The sequence below is a fragment of the Lytechinus pictus genome, chromosome 14 (genome assembly GCF_037042905.1).
Source record: "Lytechinus pictus isolate F3 Inbred chromosome 14, Lp3.0, whole genome shotgun sequence".
NCBI classification, from domain to species: domain Eukaryota; kingdom Metazoa; phylum Echinodermata; class Echinoidea; order Temnopleuroida; family Toxopneustidae; genus Lytechinus; species Lytechinus pictus.
In genome coordinates this window covers 23,561,982-23,588,404 of record NC_087258.1, presented here as the reverse complement: position 1 = coordinate 23,588,404, position 26,423 = coordinate 23,561,982, and the positions used below count along the sequence as shown (strand labels likewise).

The 26,423-nt window shown below is 38.1% G+C and overlaps 1 protein-coding gene across 1 annotated transcript; it reads right to left on the bottom strand.

The window, feature by feature from the left end:
* Positions 1–492: 492 nt before the first annotated feature.
* LOC129276913 (vigilin-like) lies at positions 493–25,640 on the bottom strand. Its single transcript, XM_064109039.1, has 21 exons — positions 25,455–25,640; positions 22,978–23,233; positions 22,331–22,439; positions 21,761–21,876; positions 21,061–21,267; positions 19,835–20,050; positions 19,167–19,373; positions 18,568–18,675; positions 16,760–16,943; positions 15,993–16,132; positions 14,342–14,446; positions 12,977–13,090; positions 12,012–12,098; positions 10,794–10,925; positions 9,571–9,789; positions 7,678–7,899; positions 7,060–7,278; positions 5,414–5,552; positions 4,833–4,942; positions 1,539–1,643; positions 493–687 (listed from the first exon to the last, which is right to left on the bottom strand). Exons 2-21 carry the CDS (start codon positions 23,197–23,199, stop codon positions 508–510), a joined length of 3,141 nt encoding a protein of 1,046 aa, XP_063965109.1. The 5' UTR covers positions 23,200–23,233; positions 25,455–25,640; the 3' UTR covers positions 493–507.
* Positions 25,641–26,423: the final 783 nt, after the last annotated feature.

Here is a 26,423-nt window from a genome sequence, read left to right as displayed (position 1 = left end):
ACCCTCACAACATTTCACGGCAAACAATTGAGGTAAGGAACTTCTCTACACGCGCCAATAAATTCCTCTAGGCTTGCCAGCCCAATGCCCGGGAACAATAGAAGTGCCAGAACGCGACTGCACGGGCTCGTTATGTCGCTCCGCGATGATCGCAAGGGTGCTCTATTGATATGCAAATTCAACCTCATTAACTTCGTGGCGTGCAAGCCCGTGCATGAAAAGTAATGAGGGCGTGCAAACGCGTTTGCACACCCCTCCCGGATATTGACGTCCCGCCTTAGCCCCATCCATATTTGACTTGCATTGATTTAGAACGTCTCTTGTGCTATAGTAGAGTGTCATACTTATCTCCTGGTTAAGAGGGAATACAACCTCAGACACTGTAAATATTTACTCACTCCATCTTCTTGTTCATCAACAAGCTCCTTGACTCACTTGATGAGAGCTTCTACGCCCCTTGCTACATTGGCAGGTGTACCTCTCACAATCACTACATCTGACTGCAACTCACACAAACTCACACGCGTGCTCAAGGAAAAAATGTTTACTCACTCTGTCTTCTTGTTCATCATCCAGCTCCTTGACTCGCTTGATGAGAGCTTCCACGCCCCTTGATACATTGGCAGGTGTACCTCTCACAATCACGACATCCGACTGTTCACTAGCTGGTGGGATGGTGATGTTCACCTAAAAAATAAATCATAGCAAAAAAGGAGTGTTATGACTCGGTGGATTACTTTCATGACTTTGAAACAGAAAGCCTGGAGTTTGAATACCAGCCATGGCATAATTTCCTTCAGCAAGGAATTGATCCATCAACCCAGGTGAGGTACATGGGCACATGGCAGGAATTTATTCCTTGAAATTTTGAGCACAACAGTGGATTGGCTAAAGCTGGGGTAATAGTATGCTGCGCTTAGAAACATTTGTATTAAGCACTATATAAATGTTGCATATTATTAATATCATTATCATTTAAGCACTTTCCTCTGCTGCATTTTTTGTAGAGTGCAAGGCACTTCCAATTAAGAGGTATTAGGAGCTACATAAGCAGAGCTGCCAAGTTGTATTTTGCATTTTCAGTATTCTTATCCCCCAAAATCAGTATTTTTACCGTGTGAGATAAATATTTTGTATTTTTCCCAAAAAAAGTGTATTTCATAATAAAATGCTTGGCGCACTCGCCCATCACGGCGGTCGAGCTGCATGCAAGCTAAAATGTGCACTGCTCTTGCAGATGGAAAAAAAAAAAACATTGAAACTTGTGTATATCTCACCCTGGTTTTTACAAAATGATTGAAAAAAAAACAAGTTACCTGAAATTACATTGATCTAATAACCATATTTGTGTACGTTTTATGAAATAGAGACATAAAGAGATGATTTTTTTTTTTTAATACAAAAAACGTACTTTTTAAAGAAAAAACGTACTGCCGTATTTTGGTTCCAAAAACATACTAAATATGGAAAAATCGTACTACTTGGCAGCTCTGCATAAGCAACTATAATTGCTAGTATCAATGGTTTGTTATACTCACATCATTCTCTTCCATCATATGCCTCACACCGGCCCCCTTGGCTCCAATGATGTAACGATGGTAGTCAAAGGGAACGTTGACCTCCTGTGTGATTGGGACCAGAGCCTGACAAGAAAACATAAATAAATCGTTAAAGGAGAATGAAACTCTTGGAGCAAGTTAGATTTTGTGAAAGCAGAAAAATCAAAGAATAAGATCAACAAAAGTTTGAGTAAAATAGGACTAGCGATAGAAGAGAATTATGGGAGGAACTACATGGCATTAGTGATCTCAATATTCAAATGCTCATAACTTTCTTATTATTCATTCAATCTTCCTCAAACTTTCAACAATATGTTTCTTTGATTTTTCTCTTTGATATGGATTCAGTTGGTTTCAAGGGTTTCATTCTCCTTTAATAAATAAGACTTCATATTTAATCAACTCTATCTTCAGAAGTTGATATCAGAATATTCACCCTCCCGCAACTTGCGCTCAAGAAACAAATCACTCTTAATAGTTCCTGCCACCAATACCTTAAGTAACGGTGTATTAACCGCACCTTTTTCTCGGCGGGACAGAATCAAAAGTCGGGGGTGCGGTTTATACGCGGTGATAGGTCTGAGCCAAGCCAATCTCGGCCCGATACCACTACCAGTGTACAACTCGCGTCGGGTGGCCGAGCGTAGCCGCTTGGGGCAATGCCGTTTAGAGGGGCATGAGCCGCGGGTATAAAAGGGAAGCAACTATGACTACCGGTATCTACCGTAAATGTCCCTCAAAGTTAGATTACGGTAACAAACGCACCTACCTTCATGAAACTGACATTTTGAATGGTGTGACTTTGTCTTTGTTGTCATTTATTAGTCAACACGGCAAAGTTCAGACGCCAATCGACAATCGACCGAACAGCGCGGTGCGGCTAGCCAAATAACACACGCATATGTGTAATGTTTATCGCAACGTCAACGTAAGCTGGCGCTTTACCTTTCCGTGGCTGTTTGACAAATTATTGGTATTATTTGACAATTTTGTGCCATGAGGAGGGAGGTAAACGGAAGAAAGTTTCATGAAATTCATGTCATAATTTCAATTTGACTCATTTATTGATTACCTGTATTATTATTTTGATGTTTTCTGTCACGCATTAAGCAAATTTTAGAACAGAAAAAGAAGGCCTAATGGCGTTATGAACGAACATTTTTTTTTCTTTGTCATTCCTCATATTGAAATCAATCTATAATTTTCCTCTTTATTCTTTCGTTCATTTCCTTATTTTTCTTTTTTTTCTTAATATGCAAGAAAGAAAGAAAAATTATATTTATCTCAAACTCCTATCTCTCTTCATCTCATTCTTGCTCTTAAATTTCTTCTCTTTCTCATTTCCCCACGTTACCTTTTTTCTCTGTGTTTTAAACTCCAATTTCTTTCATTTGCCTTTCCTTCATTTCTCTCTATCATCCATCATCTTAAAATCAATCTTCAATCCCCGTCTTCATTCCTTCCGACTTTCTATTTTTTAAAATTATTATTCATTTTATTCCCGCCCAGAGCTCCCATTGAAAATACGGTATACCGGTACTAGCATTTTTTTCCTATTTGCTGTCTGTAAGATACCGCCACACACGTACCTACTGAGAACTACCGGTAGTGGTTCAAAGCAGACAAGAAAAACACCTGAACAAAATCGCAAATTTCTCGTATCTTGAACCTTCCCATATTCCCGTGTCTGAAATTCATGTCAAGACATTGAATGCTAGACAGAATTCTGAAAGCAAAAGTGGGGCTGTGATGCAGGAAATATGGTATGAACGATCTTCTCGAATGGGTGAGCCCCCATGTTGATGCTGGTATCGCCTATTCGGTACTTGCAATGAACACCGGTACCATATGTGTGTGTGTGAGGTGAGTGTGTAGTTGGCCAATAATGTCGGCAATTTGCAGATAAGTGACGAAGGTCGAAGCGCTGATTTCCCATCATTTTTTTTACCAGTAATACCGGTACTTTGATATTTTTTTTTTACATTTTTGGTTCTTGACTCTTTCTTAAATACGCATATTAGAGATAGAAAGTCAGTTTGATGACTTTTTTTTTTTGGATGATTTTTTTTTTTTTTTTTTTTTCATCCGAAAATGGGGGGTGCGATTAATACACGGGTGCGGTTAATACACCGTTACTTACGGTACCCAGTCTTATGGTTCACAATCTTTTTATTTCGCATCCCCTCATCTCTGGAACAATCTACCACAAAGTGTAAAACAAGCAGATTCAACAGAGAAATTTAAATCCTTACTTTGGCGCAAATCAAAGTTTACATCACTGTAAAAGAATACCTCCTGATCATCCAAGCCTTAACCCTAACTAGGCCGGGCTTTTTTGGCTGTTCTGTGGCTGGGGGGGGGGGTTGATTCAACCCCCCCCTGAGATCTCGGCCGCCGATCACGCGAGCGCCGCAAAAATTTGCACGCTGGTAGTGTGCGATGTAATCTACAAGGCTGTATGGTAAACTTTTCCAAAATAATGAGATTTTTATTTTATATGAATTAATTATGCTAATTTATGCATAATTCATACTTTTTGCTCTAATTCACTAAATAAAGCTCCTAGAATGCTAATTTTTGGTAAAAATATTCTTTGTAGCATTCTTAACAATGGCAATTGAAAAAAACTTCGGTTTGGAAATCAATTTCTTATGTATTTTATTGTTTTATGAATTTCTTATGTATTTCTTTGTTTTTCAACCTTTTGTTTTTCTTTGTTTTTTTCACCAGATTTATTGCACAACCTTTTTGAAGCATAATTATGCTAAAATCAATTGCTTTCAGCTGTTTAAAGTAAAAATAATCATATCTTTATGAATAAGATGAGAAAACTCAATTGGCATTGACTTTGTACACAAAATCACGTTTTGGAACAATTTTTGGTCTGACATGCACTTACAAAATGTTGCGTGATTTCGGAACCGCGTACCCGGGCGTCATAAATTTGATCTCAAAAGATGCGCGAGACTTAAAAGTATAAACTCTGCGAGTGGCGCGGTCAAAAAATTTTGCGCGGCGGAATGATCGCAGAAAATGTTGAGGGGGGGGTTGATTCAACCCCCCCCGGCCATTTTAGGGTTAATACACACCACATAAATATGGTATCAAATCATTTGGAAGAACATACTTTTTCAGGCCATATATAATCATGTATTCATGACATGTTTTTTCCTTGAATTGGGGATTTGTGAGGTGTCAAGTTTTGGGGGTATATTTCTCACACTGTACATTTTACGCTTTCACGAATTAGGACATAGTCAATATCATACTTACCAACAGAGCTTCCTTGGCCTTATCACACTTGTCTTTCTTGCCGGTAATCACAATGATGTCTTGCTTCTTTGGGGCATCATCGCCGTTGGTCTCTCCGTTCACGGGTTGGGCTGAAAAAAAAATTCAAAGTAGCAAATTTATCTTTATACACCAAGTTCTCTTTATTTATTTAACAAATTTACTATCAGCCAATAAAATTCAATGATTTCAGTAGCTTTAAACTATTATTCTTAATTTGATATTATAACAAGTTTTATGAAACAGGCACCAGGTGAGGGTTCAATAAACTTACAAATGATTCTACTCATGACTAGTGACGAGGGAAGGAGCATTCCCAAGTGTGAAAATTTATCAAAAATTAATTGAATTAATAAAACAAAAATTTAAAAACATATAATGAATTTTAATGAATCAATTGGTACATTATAATTGACACAAACATGAAAGAAATATCATCAGCATTCCATAGAAGTTTGGTCTAAAATTCTAGTTTAGACTAGAGTTAAACCTGGTTTTGATTGTCAGGATACCGCCCTTGATTTTTCATACTGAAAACAGAAAGATTTCGAGCACCGACTCACCAGCGGGTGTGTTCTTATCGGGGAACTTGATGGCTACTTCGTATTCCTGCGTCACAGTCTGGATACGAGAACCTTTAGGACCCATCACCGTTCCGTGGAACTTCTGCGCAATGATGCATTCAATCGAAACTTGCTGTTCCTGTAGTTCAAAGAGAAAGTATTGTAAAACAGGTTAAATATTGTAGCCAATCACAAGTGCTCTCTCTCTATTTTGCACTAAAATGCTCTATGGAAAATTGTAACATGTAAGCAGCAATGGTATAACCAGACCTGCCAACCTCTGGGAATGAAAAACTGTATTCTGTGATTAAAAAAACTGTATTTTTCCCAAAAAAAGTGTATTTCATAATAAAATGCTTGGCGCACTCGCTCATCGCGGCGCTCAAGCTGCATGCAAGCTAAAATGCGCACTGCTCTTGCAGATGAAAAAAAAAACATTAAAACATGTGTATATCTTCACCCTGGTTTGAACAAAATGATTGAAAAAAAACAAGTTACCTGAATTTACATTGATCTAATAACAATATTTGTGCACGTTTTATGAAATAGAGACATATAGAGATTATTTTTCTCAATAAATTACGATTTAGTTTTTTTTTTTTTTTTTTTTTTTTTTTTTTTTCAAAGAAAAAACGTACTGCCGTATTTTGGTTGCAAAAACGTACTAAATACGGCTAAAACGTACTGGTTGGCAGGTCTGTATAACCTATACAGTAAAATTGTATACATCCTGTATGACATTTCTGACGCATGAAAATATTAAAGGCATGGACTTATGGTGCACACACATAAGGCGATCATTTCACCTTTCTACTGAATACAGAGAACAGATTGCTTACATCCCCCAAACAAACAAAAATTAACATTACCCTTGATTGGTCGCAATGGTTGTTTCATGAACTTATACGGTAGGCTTCTAAGTTTCACTTTTATCAACGTTATTAATCTTCTCTCAATCAAGTTTCCCTTCCCTATCCACTTTTGATATATTCCTATTATTTTGTGCAATAAAAGATAAGTCTCTTTTATTGCACTATACAGTCTGGTTTTCTATCCCCTTTCCTTTCGAGGCCTCCATCACTTTCAAGCTCCAAGCTTAAGATGGAGGTCTCCCACATTTCTATATATATATGTTCAGTAATAAAAAGAAAATGTATATATAGATATAATTTTCACAGTACAGTTGATATTTTATAATGATTTATGTACATTATTCATTATGTTTAAAAAAATATTTGCCTATTATGTAATATTGAAAAAAAAATTATTATACTTGTATATACTTTGTTTTTGTTTTGAAATGTGGAAATAAAATAAATCAAATCAAATCAAGTGGAAATTCTTACTTCCTACTTCAATCCTTTGTAAGGTCATAATTATCTTTTCCACACTTCCTATTTCAATTCTTTGTAAGGTCATAATTTTCTTTTCCACACTTCCTACTTCAATTCTTTGTAAGGTCATAATTATCTTTTCCACACTTCCTACTTCAATTCTTTGTAAGGTCATAATTATCTTTTCCACACTTCCTATTTCAATCCTTTGTAAGTCATAATTATCTTTAGACAAGTGGAATGCCTGCCTATAGTCAAAAATAGCTTTATGAGAAGAGGTCTAGAAGCACTTCCACAGGGTAGAGTACTTACCAGATCAGATACAATCTCCAGAATACGTTTCTTGGCCCCAGCGACACAGTCCCTGGCTCCCTTGATGGTGACCTTTGTGCTTGATGACCCGTTGCGAGGGAAACTGACCGTCACGCCACCGTACTCGTCACCGATCTCACGCAGAACCTGTCCGCGGCGGGCCACGAAGTGACGGTGGTACTTGGTGTCGACGTCAATCTCTGCTTCGGTGATGTTATCCTGTGATGGTGATTAAGGATTGATGCATAAGGTTAGCATCACTGATTATTCTTGTGATATTTGGTCGAGATGTATAAATGTGTTTAAGAGTTTTACTACACAGATGTAGTATGTAGTATTGGTACAGTACAAATATTGTAACTTTAATACTGAAAGAATAGGTTTGCAGAATAAGGCTACCAAACTCTCCGGAACAATGATATTGTTCATGATGGAGTTACTCAAGCCAAAATGATATCACGCCATCATCAGCATCGTCCTCATCATGACCATCATTATCATCATAATCTTCACCACCAACGACAACCACCACCACCATTTCCAACACAACCACCAACAACCAACATCAACACCCTAAAGACGACCATCTACACCAACTCCTTATCCAGTGTCATTTACCAGGTCTTTGATGAGACTGGCCAGTCTCTTCTTCGCCTCCTCAACGGCTTCCTTGGTCCCGATAATCTGGACGAGAGTTTGGTCATCATCGTTGTTGTTGGGAAAGACAACCCTCGCTCCCGTCTCCTCACGCACCTTGCGGATGTTTGCTCCTCCGCGTCCGATGAGGAAACGGTGGTATTCCGGCTTGGCATGAACGTCGGCAGTGAAGCTGGCCTGCTCCTGTTTTTAAAAAGTAAAAGAGAGTCCATGGTTGATTCAGATTTCCTGTATAAATTACGCTTAATTTAGCACGCATTGGGTGTGTATATAAAAAAATGTCTAATGCTGATGCATGCTTTTGTCACAGTGCGCCAAATTGACGCCTATTACCATGGTTAGATACGCTATTTTATTCATGAGTCCACTGTTTGAAGAGTGAATTCGGGCCACTAAGAGTGGAATAAACTTCCTCATAGCTTCATTCATACTGATTCCCTGACACCTCACTACAGTATGCTTTTAGTAAATCTAAAGAATATAGATTCGATTTTCATTTTTGAATATGTCATATAATGAGAGAGCTCATATGATGCAACATGGTACAAGAAAGATGAAATTTACAATTGGGTCATTCATACAATCAAAATGTCTTGACTAACATGTACATTTCAGATCCAACTAATTACTTTGGAAGTGGGTGTCAGGACATCATAAATTTAACCTCAAAAGATGAGCAAGATTTAAAAGAAAACAGTCATGAAGGTTACAAAAAGGAATAAAAAGGAAGAAGAGCAAGGAGAGGAATAAGAAACAAGAACAAGAAGAAAATGAAGGACAAGAACATGAAGGACAAGAACATAAATGACAAGATAAGGAAAGGACATGAAGGACAAGAAAATGAAGGACAAGAACATGAAGGACAAGATCATGAAGGACAAGAACATAAATGACAAGATAAAGAACAAGAAAATGAAGGATATAAACATGAAGGACAAGAACATGAAGGACAAGAACATGAAGGACAAGACCATGAAGGACAAGATCATGTAGGACAAGATCATGAAGGACAAGAACATTAAGGACAAGAACATTAAGGACAAGATCATGAAGGACAAGAACTTGAAGGACAAGATCATGAAGGATATGAACATGAAAAACAAGAACATGAAGGACAAGATAAAAGACAAGAACATGAAGGACAAGACCATGAAGGACAAGATCATGTAGGACAAGATCATGAAGGACAAGAACATGAAGGACAAGAACATGAAGGACAAGATCATGAAGGACAAGAACTTGAAGGACAAGATCATGAAGGATATGAACATGAAAAACAAGAACATGAAGGACAAGATAAAAGACAAGAACATGAAGGACAAGATCATGAGGACAAGATCATGAAGGACAAGATCATGAAGGACAAGATCATGAAGGACAAGAACATGCAGGACAAGAACATGAAGGATATGAACATGAAAAACAAGAACATGAAGGACAAGATCATGAAGGACAAGATCATGAAGGAAAAGATCATGAAGGAAAAGATCATGAAGGACAAGATCATGAAGGACAAGAACATGAATGTCAAGATCATGAAGGACAAGATCATGAAGGACAAGATCATGAAGGACAAGAACATGAAGGACAAGAACATGAAGGACAAGAACATGAAGGACATGAACATGAAGGACAAGAACATGAAAGAAAAGAACATGAAAAAAAAAGAACATGAAGGACAAGAACATGAAGGGAAATAACAAGGACAAGAACAAGGAGGACAAGAAAAGGAACAACAATATCACAAAGAACAAGAAGATTAAGGAAAAGAAGTTAAAGATGAACAAGAAAATCAAGAAAAACAAGAACGAGAACTAATAAAAGTCTTTAGAAGGATTTCTGTCCATGACTTACTCTTTCATTGGTCAGATCCATGAGTTGTTTCTTAGCCTTATCCACCTCTTCCTTTGGTCCTCTAATGGTGACCCTGTCACTTCCTGAGCCTTCCTTGGGGAAGTGGATGTGAGCGCCCCCGCATTCTTCCATGATAGCTCGGATCAGACGACCCTTGGAGCCAATCATCGACTGGTGGTGCTTGGTCGGGATGCGCACCTCAGCTTCGGTGATATTGGCCTGATTGGGAAACATGACCAGAATTTATAATTTATGAGTGAATGGTCACTTGGGGAAGTGGATGTGAGCGCCCCTGCATTCATTCATGATAGCTCGGATCAGACGACCCTTGGAGCCAATCATCGACTGGTGGTGCTTGGTCGGGATGCGCACCTCGGCTTCGGTGATATTAGCCTCAGAGCAACACACCAGGGAAAAATAATGTTTCAATATTTCCGGGGCTACTTTTGTATTTGTCAGCAAAAATTAGGTAAAGTGTATTACAGTTTACATTGAACCCTGAAAATCCACAATTAATGCCTATCTTTTTATGCTTGATGGAGTGACTACATTCTTCCTTGCAAAAGTAAGACTCATAAAAATCAACCAACTATTAAAGTGAATGCAAATGATTTAACTGGATCATTTCTTTGGCATGGAAGCTCAATGTTAGACTCAACTCTGGTATAATTGTTAGAGAGCATTAAAGTGATCAATAGCAAAATACAAAAAGAAAAAATAAGAAGTCAATCTAGCTAATGAGTTGTATAAGCCTAGTCATCAGGAAAAAAGCAAAGAAACTGAAAAGCAGCCCAAAAAACTTATCAAGCACAATGCATCATTGATCAGTATTAGATCTACTTCAGTAACTAAATTAATATTCTATCCTAAGGCACTCACAATTGTGCATCTTATGTTTACATAGTTTCCTTCAGCTGAAGTTTATTCAAACAGGGCGCGAGAAAAGCTCACTAACATTTCATGTACAAAGTCAATCAGATATTTTGCGGGGGGCCTGGTTATGATAATCTTTTGAGGAGCTATCAAATTCATAAAAGATCAATGCAAAACAGAACATTTTTGTCCATGTATATCTTCTGGAAAAAAGAAAATCTTTGTCACATTAAAATATCAAGCATATCACGTTCAATGTTTCTCACCAAAGACACAAAAAAACTCTGGTGAGCCATTAGTCTAAATACAAAAAGAAAATGTTACTGATCTTTCTTGAACAAGACTCTTACCAGTTCGCTCTCGATGGCCATGATCTTCTGCTTAGCCTTCTCAACGTTGGCTTTCTTGCCAGTGATGATGATAAGGTCACTGTCGCTGCTCTCTGTGGGAATCTCAATCCTTGTATCTGTCTCCTCCTTGATCTAGAGAACAGGAAAGCAATTACGGAATGTGTATTACATAACCAAACTGATTTCTACAACTGAAAGTCAGTCATCCAGGTTTGAATCCAGGGCCCCGTCTTACAAAGAGTTGCAATTGATCCTTTCAATCTCAACTATGGAAAGCCAGCAACACCCATGTCTAAAATGCATGTTCATTCAAAATGTTTTCTTGATATGATGTTTATACATAAACTCATTATTTTCTTGACGATTTGGTGTGTTCGCCTTTGCTTACAAAGGGCATTTTGCAAATTTACTGCCGAAAAAATTAGGACACTGATGGATTTCCATAGAGTGACGCTTGATCGGATCAATCGTAACTCTTTGTAAGTTGGGGCCCAGTTTAGTCCCAGACTACAGGGGTGGCAGGATTCACACCTCCCTCCAGTTTACTCTCATTCGGTGCATCCTCCTCCCTCAACCTAATACCCTGACTCTCCTTCCGCACTTGCTTCTTTTCGGTTGCCCCCTTCCCCTTTGACCAGCCACCTTAAAAGTATGTAAAAATAATCAAAGCTACGTGCCGTACAACCAGCAGGCTACATTACCCAGCATCATTACCTTTGGGCAACATATCTACAAGTTCAGTTTATCAGGCAAAGTAGCCTTACATAGCCGAGTTGAGCAAAGTGCAAGTATGTGAATTGCAGTCTAATAACAATCCTTCATGAATGGGAGTTATGCAGATAACTCACCAATGGTGAGTTATCCAGTATGGTGAGTCACCATACTGCAACATTAGGAAAACTGGACAGACTCTCACACCAATTCCAATATGTTTTAGGGGTAATAATGACAAATAAAAGCAGAAAAATACAGCGAACTCCATATACGTCGAGTCCCAAATCACCAAGCCCACTTAGTTACATTTTAGCCCATGAGTTACAAATACAGCATGCACAAAGAAAATCATATTGCCAAGGTTTTGACATTTGACCTGGCCAATAGTAGAGCAATTTGCGTGGATTCATTCAAGATTCTCAGTTGCACTCTTGATACCTAGAGCAAAAACAATATATCAAATTATGAAACATGTGATTTAGAGTCAAATTAACAGTTACTTACTGTATTGATGGTAGAGCCTCCTTTGCCAATGACATTCTTGTGGAATTTCTTGAAAATGGGCAAGGAGACCTGGAAGTTGTTCTCCACCTGAAAGAAAAATATTTCAAATTATTATTAAAAAAAAAAATAATTGCAACAATAATCCACTTGATCTTCTGAGGACCTTACACTCAAACAGTGTCACATAATTTGTGCGCAATTGCCCAAGGAGCACTCACAATGGTAAACGTGTTTAGGCATTACTTCTAACAAGATTTTTTTTTTTTTTTTTTCTAACAAGATTTCTGATTGGATGATGTTTATAAGGAGGTGTGGCTTCTTTGACCAACAACCCATAATGTTCTTAATACCAACCTGCCAGAATTTGAATGGTGTCATAACAACACTTAGTCCTTTAAATATGCTTAGGGCAAGACAAATTTCTTCACGACACATGGGAAAAATAATTTAATAAGGTATAAAATCATCCAAGGCCAGATAGGTCGGAATGGAGGCCAATCAATAGGCCATCGTACTGACATACACTGACCTAGCATTAATTCAAACCCTGGAGAACATTTCATGAAAAGACTTCTCAACGTTTTGTCTGACAAACTCTGGTTTATCCGACAGTTTCTATCATAATATTGCTTCTGTGCAATTCCATAAAAAATGTACGTCCCACCCCAAGTATGTGATACCTTCATGACATTTTCTGTCTCTGATTTCTGGTTCTTTTGATAGTCTGTAATGCTGTAAAATGACCATGACCTGGTCAATTTATGAAGTGAAAGAAAACCAGAGGAAAATGGAGGTCGGATGGACAAAAAGGTTGATTATTTTACAGAATCGCCCTTCTCAGTCAAATCAAAATCAAGGAAAGTTAAAAGGTCTGACGACTTGTTGGATGCAAAATGTTGATGAAATGCCACCCCCCCCCCTCCCTGAACAAACATCTGTGTCCTTTTACGAGTCTGAGAACATACCAGTTCCTTGGTGAGTTCTTTGAGGAAACGGTGACACAGATCTACTTCCTGTTTGGGTCCACGAAGGGTCACTACATCACTCTGCTTGCCGGGGTCTGGGAATGTGATTTGAACCTGTCGTAAAAAGAGAAAACGTGTCACATTTGTTCTTTGCAAAGGATTCATGACAATAATATAATCAATCATGCCGACATGCAGTCAGAGGGGTCATTAAGTTGTTTATAAAGATACAAATGACAAGGTTTAAAAAAATATATACATATAGAACACCGTCCCAAAATTTGTTCACAAAGTTACAGATAACAACAAAGTATAAAATGGTTTTCACAATAAAAGTTTTTAATCATTTTGTTGCCATTGTTGGGGATGGCTGGCCTCACCTTGTATTAACAGCCAAACGTGCAGGTCAATTAACATTAGCTAATATTAGAATAAGCAGTGTTGATTAGCACTAATACCACTAACACAATCTGTTCATAAACAAAAATGTGACAATTCCAACATGATCCTAATCATAATCTGTTAAACAATCTTGAAAAGGTGGGAATCTTATTTTGGAAAACATTAGTGCTATGAAAACAGTAAGTAGAAAAAAAACATCATACATTAAAGGAGAATGAAACCTTTGGAACAAGATAGCTTGTGTGAAAACAGAAAAATCAAAGAAACAGATCAACCAAAGTTTGAGAAAAATCGGACAAATAATGCCAAGTTTTGAGCATTTGAATATTGCGATCACTAATGCTATGGAGATCCTCACATTGGCAATGCGACAAAGATGTGTGATGTCACTTGTGAACAAAACTCCCCATTACTTTAGTATATATTTCACTTAAACTGCCTCTTTTTCACATCTATCAGTAGAGCATATATTCTTTCTATAGGAGGGCATATATTACAGATTTTTAAAGAATACATCATGGATAAAGAGTTTGTATCACCATAAAAAAAAGCAAAAAGAGACATTTTGGGGGTATTTTATAGTCCATCAAAGGGAAAGTTGTTCACATGTGACATCACACATCCTTGTCGCATTGCCTATGGGAGGATCTCCATAGCATTAGTGATTGCAATATTCAAATGCTCATAACTCTCTCATTATTTGTCTGATTTTTCTCAAACCTTCTTTGTTCTTATTCTTTGATTTTTCTGTTTCGACACAAGCCTACTTGTTCCAAAGGTTTCATTCCCCTTTAATCATTTTATTGCATTACATGTATTTTTTTTTCACTGTGAAAGAATTTCAACATTTTGTCAAATTTCTATCAACCAGGACAGATGAATTCTAAGATGCAGTTCAATATCATATTGAAATTTGAATAACATTTCAAGCAACTAGGGTTTGTGAAATAGAAGTACACTGACCTGTTTGAATTTATCCCTGATATCTTTGATATATTCTCCTTTGGTTCCAATAATGGTGCGATGGAATCGATGCTCAATCAGAATGTCTCTGGATTTCTCATTTTCCTGCAAATAAAACAAATGATGCACAGATATTATTGAGCTGTGGACGGCTTGCCAGATTCTGAATAGCAATTCAACTTCCCATTGCAGAGATCAAACAAGATAGACACCCAATCTTGTTATGAACTTTTCAAAAACGTAACTGAAGGGGAATGATGACACCCCAGCACTGGTGTATGTTCCCAAATAGATGACATTGCCAAAAAAGCACGCAAAAATTAATTTTATTTTTTCGGGGGCTACATTTCAAAACGTACATGTACTTGCTAAATCTGCAACATTTCATAAGCTGTAACACTACAGATGAATAGGAATTTTCCAGGAATCCTTTTTTATTTTCCAGGGGTCTTTTGAGCATTTCGAGGGTGAAATTGCCCAAGCCCCCATGTATTTTTTTTAATGCTAAAAAGGACATTAGACCCCCTGCTTTATAAAACCAGTACTATGCCATAACCGAGGGGACAAACATTTTTGAAAATTATGCACTATACATCTCAAACCTACGATCAGTGTTGTGAATTTAGATTACCCACAAAATGAAATTATGTTCCAGAGCCCAGGGGTATTTCACAAAGAGTTAAGTGTGACTTAGAGACATGATTAATCGCCACTGCACACGTAATCTGATTGATGAATAAGCGGTAGTGCGCGTACCATGCCTTTGATCTGACCAATGCGGAGATGAATTATATACCTCACGCAACTGAAGCGCGATTCTATGTCACACTTATATCTCTGTGAAACACCCCCCAGAAGTGATTTAGTATAAATGAAAGCCCATTCCTTTCCTTCAATTCTCAGTTTTAAAAAACAAATCTGAGCTATATGCAGGAGGGAACACTGATTTCTGTTTTGTTTTTAATGCACTACTAAAATGAAGTTTGATTTACAAGGCTAATAAAAGGGACATTATGATCAATAAGTAAGGCATCCACGGTCATGGTTCTCAGTTAATTGAGCCCTGGGCCCCGTCTTAGAAAGAGTTATGACTGATCAAATCAACCTCAAGTATATGGAAATCCATCAATGTCAGAATTTTTTCTTTAGGAAATTTGCAAAATGTCATTTGAAAACATAGAGAAGCATAGTGAATTGTCAAGAAAACAGTGAATGTATGAATATACATCATATCTAGAAAATATTTTGAAGAAACATGTATTTTAGATGTTGACGTTGCTGGCTTTCCATAGATGTGGTTGATTGGATCAATTGCAACTCTATGTAAGATGGGGCCCTGATGTACTGGTGTATTTTTTGTAAGGATATGTGGAGCGTTGTGGCCCAGTGGATTAGTCTTCGGACTTTGAAACAGAGGGTCGTGGGTTCGAATCCCAGCCATGGCGTAATTTCCTTCAGCAAGAAACTGATCCACAGTGTGCTGCACTCAACCCAGGTGAGGTAAATGGGTACCGGTAGGAAGTAATTCCTTAAAAAAGCTGTGTGCGCTATGAACGCCTAGCTTAGCCGGGTAATATAGGAGCGCCTTGAGCACCTAACAAGGTGGATATGTGCGCAATATAAATACCCTATATTATTATTATTATCTCACCAATCTCTGAGCAATCTCCAGAAGCTCCTTCTTGGCTTGTTGGATCCCTTCTGGACTTCCCTCAATCCTGATGTTGCTGCTCTTCTCCTCATCGCTAGGGATGCGGATAGACACACCGGTATCCTTCTTGATGCGGGTGACTAGTGAATCAAAATCAAATTAAAGGCAATTATTAATCTTTAGTTTTTGAAATTGGCAACCATCATCCTAATGTTACTACTCTTCTCCACATCGCTACGAATGCGGATAGACACACCGCTATCCTTCTTGATGGGGGGGGGGGCTGTCATAAATCATATAGATTTCTTGTTGTACGTAAAGATAAATGAAAGAAGTTGCAGTAGACACTGAATTCACAAGAGAGTCTGTAAACAAAAATTTACAGACAGGCCAAAATCAATTGCAACTAAATCATTGTGAATCTATACATAGAAGTGGTACAGTTTATTTAACTTTGTTAAATGTATCCTGAAAAAAATATTCATACTGTAGATCACCAACACAGATAAGTAAATGTGGGACAATGTATAATTATTGCTTGGAGAAATACCTGACATTTGACTCGATTTCAATGCTTATTTTATTAATATCTCGGCAATTAAACAATTACTTCCAGAATAGTTTTTTTTTCTTATTTATGCAGAAACTTGAGTGGTCATTTTAGTGGATTATGTATGACGAACTCATTTTGAAATTGTTACCACAAAAGACTTTCATCTTTAAATCTTCTTGTTCTTTAAGGATTGTTGGCTTCATGCCTCACTTACTGTTTGCACCAGCCTTTCCGATGATGTGCTTGTGGAATTTAGGATCGATGTTGATGTCAACAAATGAGAGGCGGTTCTGGAGATCGCGGGAGATTTCCTCAAGCGCTGAACGCGCTTTCTCAACTTCTTCTGGCGGTCCTTCAATGACGATGACATCACGGCCTTCCTGGAATTCTACATGAACCTTCAGCCAAGCACACACAAACAAGAAACAATAAACTTGTCATATTGTGAGGTAAATAGACCAGTTCGTAGTTACTTCATGGACAATTTTGGTCAAATGACCTTTAATTTCTTTCATTGTGATAGGCAGATTTCAAAGCAAGATATTACACAAGCATGCCTTACATGGCAGGATGAAGAAATTGAATAGACCAGGTGAGTAGAATAGCACTCCAATGAACACTATATGAACGTATTTGTTGCATTTCTACTTTGAATGTATATCTTAGCATGTTGTACAATGTACTTGGCAAACAGTGAAATACCAGTCATTCGTGGACGCATTGTTTTTTTGTGGATGTAAATGAAAAACACAATTCAAAAGAAAAATCAAGACATCAAAGTTGGTGCTTATCTCATTAAATCTTAAACCACCATGTCACTTTAGTACCAATGACCTTCCTCTGATCATGTGCAGAGTCTTCTGATCATGCGCAGAGTGGAACTACGAACTGGCTTATTGCCACTTGGTCACTACCAACTGTGTCTAGTTCCCACTCAGTCTCATCCCACATATAATCCTAGTTCGTCTATAACCCATTTGGTCTAATTACCATATAGCCCATATACCATTACACAAATAATGAATGTTGAGAGCAATGGATATTTCATCTTTCACCAAACAAATTATTGTGTCCATTGCACGAATGGAAAGAACATTCATTATTTGATTTATACGACACCTAAAATAGATCCTTTTTCATTTGAAATGTATTACTTTTGATACAAAATATGCTCACGCAGTGCGAGCTCGGTCTGTTGACTGTCGTGTACATTAGATGCGCGCTGCAAACACAAGTGTTTTTACTTGGGGTGCCAGCTGCTTTATCGGTGCGCGCGTGCAATGGACAAAATCGTATGGATCCAAAATTGCACGGACAATGACGTCATTGTAGAATGGGCTGAATGATCGATAACAAACGACCAATCAAATCACAAGGATCTATCTACATGTAGGTGTCATATAATGTCTTAATTCCAGTTAGGCATTTTATCTGGTATCCACTCGGTCTAACACCACTTATTCTATGTGATTAGATGAACCGATTAGGAACCTAGATTTTATTTCACAAAGTGCAAAGTGATTCATAGACAAAAAGGAAATGATACTATCTGGACAATTGACTAAATGGCAGTTACACGAAGTGAACATTAAACCAAGTCAACAGGATAGCCATGATGGTGTTAGATGAAGTGAGAATTAGTCCATCGGCATTACTCCTGTGTTTAAGATCACATGCTTGATCTCAAAATCATAAGTTAGAAAAAATTGGAACCAGTGGGATTCGAACCTTTCATCTACTGCTTGCCAGGCAGCGACTTAACCTATTTTAGTAGGAACCTGGGGGCCGTTTCATAAAGCTTTCCGTAAGTTAAGAGCGACTTAAAGAATGACTAGTGAACCTTTCTTATCACTAAACCATCGCCAATGAATTTTGGTGTATGGTATACCATTTCCAAGGAAGGATCACTATTCGTTCTTAAAGTCGCTCTTAACTTACAGCTTTATGAAACACCCACCTGGACCTTCAAGTACATATATCTTTTAGGAGATTTCAGACACATTGGCAGTGCTTGAAACTGACCTTTGGTAGGTTTTGCGTAATGTTCCTGACGTTCTTTCCTTGTCGTCCGATGATGAACCTGTGAAGCCAGGCTGGAGCGAATACTTCCACCATCTTGATGCTGTTAGCCTGTAGTAAACGAACAGGAAGACAGATATATTACAGTTAGATTTTCATAAGGAATTGATAATTATCTGACACCAGACTTTGTGAAAAATCATTGGAAATGCATGTTAAAGAGACATCTTTAGGGGTAAGCAAACTTGGTGTACCACCGAGGATTTATTCGGCCATGCCTCCTTGAATGTCAATGCTTTTACCGTGACGCCATTTTCAGTGGCATCACATGGCATCTGCTGGGTCCCGTAACACAAGGTTAGCGATTAATCGTAAGCTTGATTTTAACGACTGATTGTACATTGTAGTCCATGGAATCAATCGTAGAAAAATGTTCTACGATTATTGCTAACCTTTGTGCTACGGAACCCTGGTCATAAAAGTCATGAAGCAAAGGGATAATAAATGCACTAATTGATGCTTAGTAATCACAATACGAAAATGATGAGATTGACCCCAGACAGTGGGTCTGACCTCTGGCCTTGGGTCGTACTATCGCATACCTTGGCATAGACCTGTGTGATAGCTGGTCCCAGCTGGCTCTGTTCACCCCGCAGTGTGATGGTCTCAGATGGGCTGTCAGTCGGGGGGACTTCTACGGAGACTCCGGTCTCCTTCAAGATGTCAGCAAGGTTGGAGCCGCGGGGGCCGATGACGTAACGGTGCTGGGATTTGCGGACTTCCAGGGAGACGGTGGTGGTCTTGAGTTTCTGAGAAATAAAAAGAGAGAGAGATACAGAACATTTAGTTCATTTTTGTGTCTATTTTACTTGGATTTATCAATTCTATGCCCCTCAAAATTTGCCTGATAAGGTTAGAGTATCCTGAAGAATCCGGCTGTTGTACGTTGTTCCAAGGCCGGTGCATCTGAGTCCGAGGCCGCTGGAGAAAACCTTCTTCCATAGACTTTGTACATGTGACTCGGGCTGAGGCCGAGGCCATGGCCGGCAAAATGTGGCCTTCGGGCCGACCTTGACTACTTTTTTTTATTATTACTATGGTACGTAACCAATGGACAGCTAGTTACCACTGAAGTATGATGTGCAAAATTTTATTCAATCATTAAGCTCGATTGATCGAGAAGGTGGAATGGATGTCTAATGAGGAACATAGAAAACATTTTAAGTGAAACTATCCAGTCGCCATGGAAATCATTATATTTTAAACATACCTTCTCTTCGTAGGTCCTTAGGATGAGAGCTTTGGCTTCATGGACACCTTCTTTCTCACCAGCCACAACAATCTCATCCTTCCTAGCACTGAGGGGTGGAACGCTGATCTTGGCTCCGGTCCTGGCTGAAAGGTCCTTGATGAAACAGTTCTCAGGTCCACAAATGAAAGGATGGTACTTGTAGGGGACGATCAATCGCTCAAATGCTCTCTTGGCCTGTATAGGAGAAAGCCACAAGAGAAGTGTAATTTTTCATCCTCCTTCTTCCTCATTAAATACCTCTCAAAGTATGTGATACGTGCAATGCATGGAATTACAAGGAAAGGAGACACAGATCAAAGTGAATCTATTGACCAACCGAAATCATGAGAACAATGGCTTCATATGGTTATTACTATTATCATTATTTGCAATCTTCTTTAAAACTACCTCTATCCACTTTAGATCAGCTTCAGCGTAACAAAATATTATCAGCTGTATCCATTATGGATGTCGTCATCATCATCGACATCATTCACCATCATTATCATAGTAATCATCACCACCACCACCATCATCATCACCATTACAATCATCATCATCACCTTCATCATCGGTCCTCATCATCATCATCATGATCATGACCACTATCATCATCACTACTACCATAATCATCACAATAACCACTACATGTACCACCACCACCACCGTTGTCAACATTCATCACTATCATCATCATCACTATCACTACTAACACAAATTCAATATCATCCTCCTACTCATACCGCTCATCACCATCTTCATCACCACTGAAATCGTCAACGCACTTTCTTTAGCATAAGGCAGGGATCGACATCAGCAGTGGCCCGGTGGCCCAAGGCAACCAAAAATGAGAGTAGGGCCACAAAAATTCAGTAAAAGCCAACACTTGGTGACCCGGTTGGGCTAACAAAGTTTTGATAAATTTTGTTGTTTTCTATTGTTTAAGGGCCACTAAATTTGCTTTACAAGACACCAAAATTATGAAATTGATGAAAAGTTAGAGTGGAGCCTCGCATAAGGCATACAGAGCATCAGAGTAACACACACATTTTGCCCAAATGTGAAATTATTCAAATAACCATCATAGTTTACAAGTATTGTCATAAACAAATTTGGGATCCCATTTTGGTTTCAGAACTCTAATCCAGCCGTTCACAAAATCATGCTGAACTTCACAAACTACTTGATGATGCACCCCTGCCTACCTGTTCATCGGAAATGAGTTGTAGTTCGTGTTTGGCCTGATCGATGCCTTCCTTGGGTCCGACAATCCTGATCATATCCGAGTTCTCTTCACTGTTTGGTATGGTGATCTTGGTCATGGTGACTTGTTCCAGCTCTTTCAGCTTCTTACCTTCCTTCCCGATGACAAAACGATGATGCTCCTTGGGGATCTGGATTGTGATGTTCGCCTTGGTGGGGAAATAAATGTCCATCCATTGCATGAATATAACATAGGGACATAGGGCCTTAAATTGTGTTTTGATCATTGTATGCCTTAAATTGTGTTTTGATCATTGTAAGAAAAAAAAATTACTTAGCTACATGTAAGAATTAAATGCCATCCTTTGAAAACATCTTGAAAGTGCTGAAAAATTATTATGATATGGAGAAGTACATAGCCAAAACAAACCTTAAAGAAAAGAATTTTGAAAAAAAAGTGGTTTCAGCTCCACAAATGTTTTTGAGTCTACTTTTTATACCTTTTTTAATATGTACGATTCATGGATGTATTGTATGAACTGGGGCCTGTTGAAGAAAGAGATGTGTTGAAACGCAAGTCAAAATATCCAGAATATTCCTTTCTTTCTTGACTCGAAAAGTTAGTTTTCAGTTGTCACACTAGATCAACATGTACTAACATCAAGGTCTACATGTGGGACTAGAATATATAGTTAGAGTTACCTGTGTTTGTAATTTGTTCATGACCTCTCTCCTGGCCTTGATGACCGCTTCCTCCTTGCCGGTCACTACAATGGTCAAACTCTGGTCCTTAGCAAGACTCATCTCAATGCTTGCATCTGAATGAAAATACAATCACGGTCAAATATAGACATAAAAATCAATTATTTTATCACAAGGCAGGGGGCATAAGAAGAGCATTTCCAGGAATGGGACCAGTTTTCACATTCTTCCTAAATGCTACATGCAATTTTAAGTTTCAGCGTCAGTCATACCTAGTGAAGATTTACCGAATGTGGCAACTACATGGTACCTGAAAATTATCAGTTAGCAAGTGTTATTTAGTTCACTTCAGCACTCTTGAGATTAAGATAATGTGAAAATGAGTCTGAGAATAGCAGATGTGCAAGAATTAAGCTGGCTAGCATTCTTTCCCTTGTGTTAATACTCTGAAATTACAGGATACGAATGAGTGTAGGTATAGTATTGGTCTACATTATTTTTAGTGTTAAAATGGGTCAGAGAATGCCAGCTATACAAGATATATTGAGAGTGAACTTGGAATTTACTCACTGCTGTTCTTCATGATATCTGTGCAAATCTTGCTCGATTGACTACCAGATTCACCGAAACCTTGGTTCATTTCTTTGTAGCGACGCTCCTCTAAAGGCACATGAAACACCTAAAAGGAGGAAACAAACATGTAGAACAGGTGAAAATTCAGAGAGCCTACAACTGTAAGCATATGGGTCTAAGTTAACATTTTGATTATAATACAAAATACCATGTACTGTGGCTCAGTTGGGGCTTTGAATCTTTGATTCTTAAAAACTTTTTGGCCCACATAAGGATCAAACAAAACAATTTCTTACAGATACATGAAAACAGAACTACTCAAAATATGAAACAATCAACAATACTTGAGACTGGTGAATGTTAAAAATTACGATTTCTGTTTCAAACACACCGTACACGGTTTTCTCAATGGCAGAAAGCGGTCTCCAGATGTACATGACACATAAAGGATATCAGGATCATTTCATTTCATATCAGAAATATCTTTCCCCAACACTGAGACAGCCATAGTCAAAGTGCACAAATCTGTAGTACATGTAGATAACATGTCATGGAGTAGGCTACATGTGTCCTGCCTATCACCAGTTAGAAAATTGTCACTTTTAATAAGTAAAAGGGTACAGGCAAGTGTTCAAATGTATTACCTGAGTAACTATGGAAGACTTGACTGCCATTCTGGCATAGGACGGCCCGCGTCCACTTGGGCCTCCCTTTGGCCCGCCGCCCATGGCGGCGCTCTCCATGGGGGGAAAAGCTTCATCGTAGGTGGGAGGTTCGTAGGCTTCTTCTTCGATGTTGAAGCCATTGGGGTCAACGGCTGGAGCCGGGGCACTGCCGCCAGGCAAATATTGAGGATCCGTACTCATGGTCTAGGGTCGTGATCAAAGTCAGACAGCACCACTATAGTTGAAGAAAGAAAAAAAAAGTTGGAAACAAACAATGAATGTGTATCTTCTAGCATTGTATAAGCATTCATCGTAAAAGTCCACAGGGGGCCTGAAGGGTCTATATTGTAGAACTTTGCAGAGAACAATGATTTCAAGATTTTTTTTTTTTTTAATCTTTTTTTTCACCCTTTCGGTTTTATAGTACATGTAATTAATGTTGATTATATTTTTTTGTCATTCGTGTTAAAATGTGTATTTCCCCTTTTCATGCTCAATGATTATGTGGTACTCAGTTTTTATTACATCATACATTTCACAATATCACCTATTCAGTTTTTGTAAAGGTGGCAGCACTAACAAGGCTTTGCCTTTCTAGTTGCCTCCTCATTCATTTATAAATTATGAATACTCTTTTTTTCAAACATTTTCCAGATTTTATCATTGCATTATGTTTACGATTTTCCCACGTAATGAATGTTAACTTTGTATGTACCTTGTTTTGTTGTTTTTTAGGATGAATGGAATAAATGCTATCATTTTTATCAATCAAATATCAAAAGTGGCCACCATAATGGTAGATCTATGTCTGCTTTAATTACGAAGACCTTACTGTGCAATCATGCAATCTAATCTGAAAAAAAGGACCACAACGAAGATCAACACCGATAGGCAGATATGTATATGGATGTGTGGCAGTAAGGTGGTCGGGGGTATCAGTATAGTAGTTTGAGCAGACGATATAAATAGCAGACGACATAAATAGCAGACGACACCACTCCATACGCGAGTCACCTGACCCACCGGCCGGAATACGGACACAATATAGATCTGCACTCAGTACCACTGCACTACACACAACACACAATCCAAGAAGCCATTCTAGACTCAACCCCCGGACGGTACGGACTTCGCTTTACGAGTGAGTGTGCCTGAGAGACAGAGTGATAAGGTAGGACCATTTATCAATAGCTTATATATGAGTGTGTGACTGTTTGTTTAAGGGCCCCTCCACAATAGCAGTGTATTATTATTGATTGGACAAAGACTCTTCATCTGAGTGGAATACCAAGCTTGTTTTTGTCAATTTCTCAGGAATTAAAGATTTTCTACAAGAATCGTTTGACACACATCTTTTCATTTATTTACAATGATAAAATTATATTTTACCACAAATCAGGTTTACATACAAGGGTAACAAGTTACACAAAGTGAAAGTACATTTAACTTAGGTGTCGTGGCTGCAGAATTAATATTTTAGAAGTTTTATTCATTTTTAAATTTTAATGTCTTTCTTTATATTTTTCGGGGCAACAAACTTTATAGGTTTATATGGTGGTGGCCGAAACGGGCCACCACCAAAAAAAAATAATGTGGAGCCTTGGTTTTGGCTTTCCGTTCAACTTTAATATTCTGTTGCGGTGTGCCATCATTGTATGACAGTAGCATTTTTAGATCGAGATACCAGCGAAACCCCGGCCCTCGAATATACTTCACAATTTTGCCTACGTTCTTACCGTTAATTCAAATTCGGTAGCTATTACTTGAATTATGTTTTAAGCAAACAATTAAAAAAAATTGTGCAAGGTCAGACTTGACATTATGTAGCATGCCATTGGCCCAGCATGGCTCTGCCTCTGGCAATCATTTGATGAAACATTTCAAGCTTCAATCCGAGTTCTGTGGCCCACCATTAGTTTTTTCAGGTGCAATTTGCCTATATTACTACTATTAGTACTTTTCTCTAAATTTTACACACACTACCCTTCCTTTATCTTTTCGTGACTTCTCGCTCACTTTGGCATAGGCCTACACTTTATTAATCAATTCATGACTCACTCACCATGCTCACTCTTGACTCAACTTTTCACTCTTGCACGACTCAGTCTCAGTCACTTAAGTTAAACTTAAGGATCTATTTAATATTATTCGCTCCTTTAATAAAAAAAAAACTCTTAATTTACTATTAATGAAAGAAGTTTGGAGAAAATATCTGACAAACGACAATGTTCCTTAACTGATTGACTAATTAAAGGCATGCATGAAAATGTGTCAACGTGTCAACTCGGCTTTACAAATACAAGTCGTTTTCTGAACAGTCGATGTGCTGGCGCGGAGCCGCCGACCGTGACTGAGTCTGAGGATGCGCAAGGCACCCGGCCGATTTGACTCGCGACAACACGTAAATATGACAAAATCTGGAGGATAAAAACACAGAAAAATACGTGATAGCTTACACTGAAGTGGTCACTGTTTGCCGGGTTATCCGTCCTAGTGTTTACTTCTTCGTTTTGTTTCCGCCACTTTCTGTTATTTTCAGTTTTCACTGAAAATATAAAAAGTTTCTTTCCCCGAATGAAACAAGACGTCAAATCCTGTGCACGTACAAGGAAAGCAACTGCCTACGTAGCTAGCGGAAGTGGGAAGGAAATGACCTTTCTGCCAATTTCGTGTATCAAGATGGTTCATTGGCCAATAGTTGACACATTGCTAAATTTTATCCAATGAGATCGTGTCTTAGGAAATGACGAAATGCACCTGTCATACCGAACCAATTTGTGATTAAATATACTAGATAATCAGCGCGGATTCTGCGAGATCTATGTCAAGTTCAAAGTTATTAAGAAAACATAGCTTATTGAGAAATCAATATGTTTTTAACTTATGATATCTGATTTCTCGGAGTAAATCTTGATGATCGAGAAAATTCAAAACATATTGATATATTAGTACTGTATAGGCCATATATGCAGCTATTTGCAGCAATTATATCACAAATTCTAGTCTATTTCAAAAGAATAATTCTCAGAATAATAAAATGTGTGTGTTGAAAATAAATGATAAAACAATTTAAGTCAATGCATTTAACAATGTTGGAATGAATCTAAAATGTATTATGTTTTACTTCCAAAAGGGTATTTCATTTTGAAAAAGGGCACATTTCATTTTGAAAAAAAAGGGTATTTTTTCTACGGGGATTTTTTTTTTTAAAGGACAAGTCCACCCCGACAAAAAGTTGATTTGAATAAAAAGAGAAAAATCCAACAAGAATAACACTGAAAATTTCATCAAAATCGGATGTAAAATAAGAAAGTTATGACATTTTAAAGTTTCGCTTAATTTTGCAAAACAGTTATATGCACATCCCGGTCGGTATGCAAATGAGGAGACTGGTGATGTCATCCACTCACTATTTCTTTTGTATT

Excerpts from the sequence above, each read along its gene's own strand:
- LOC129276913 (XM_064109039.1), bottom strand. The coding sequence starts at position 23,199 with ATGAGTACGGATCCTCAATATTTGCCTGGCGGCAGTGCCCCGGCTCCA. Across the intron at positions 21,268-21,760 it reads TGAACAAATTACAAACACAG|GCGAACATCACAATCCAGAT; the intron begins GTAACTCTAACT and ends TTCCCCACCAAG. Across the intron at positions 14,447-15,992 it reads TGGAGATTGCTCAGAGATTG|GAAAATGAGAAATCCAGAGA; the intron begins GTGAGATAATAA and ends TTTTATTTGCAG.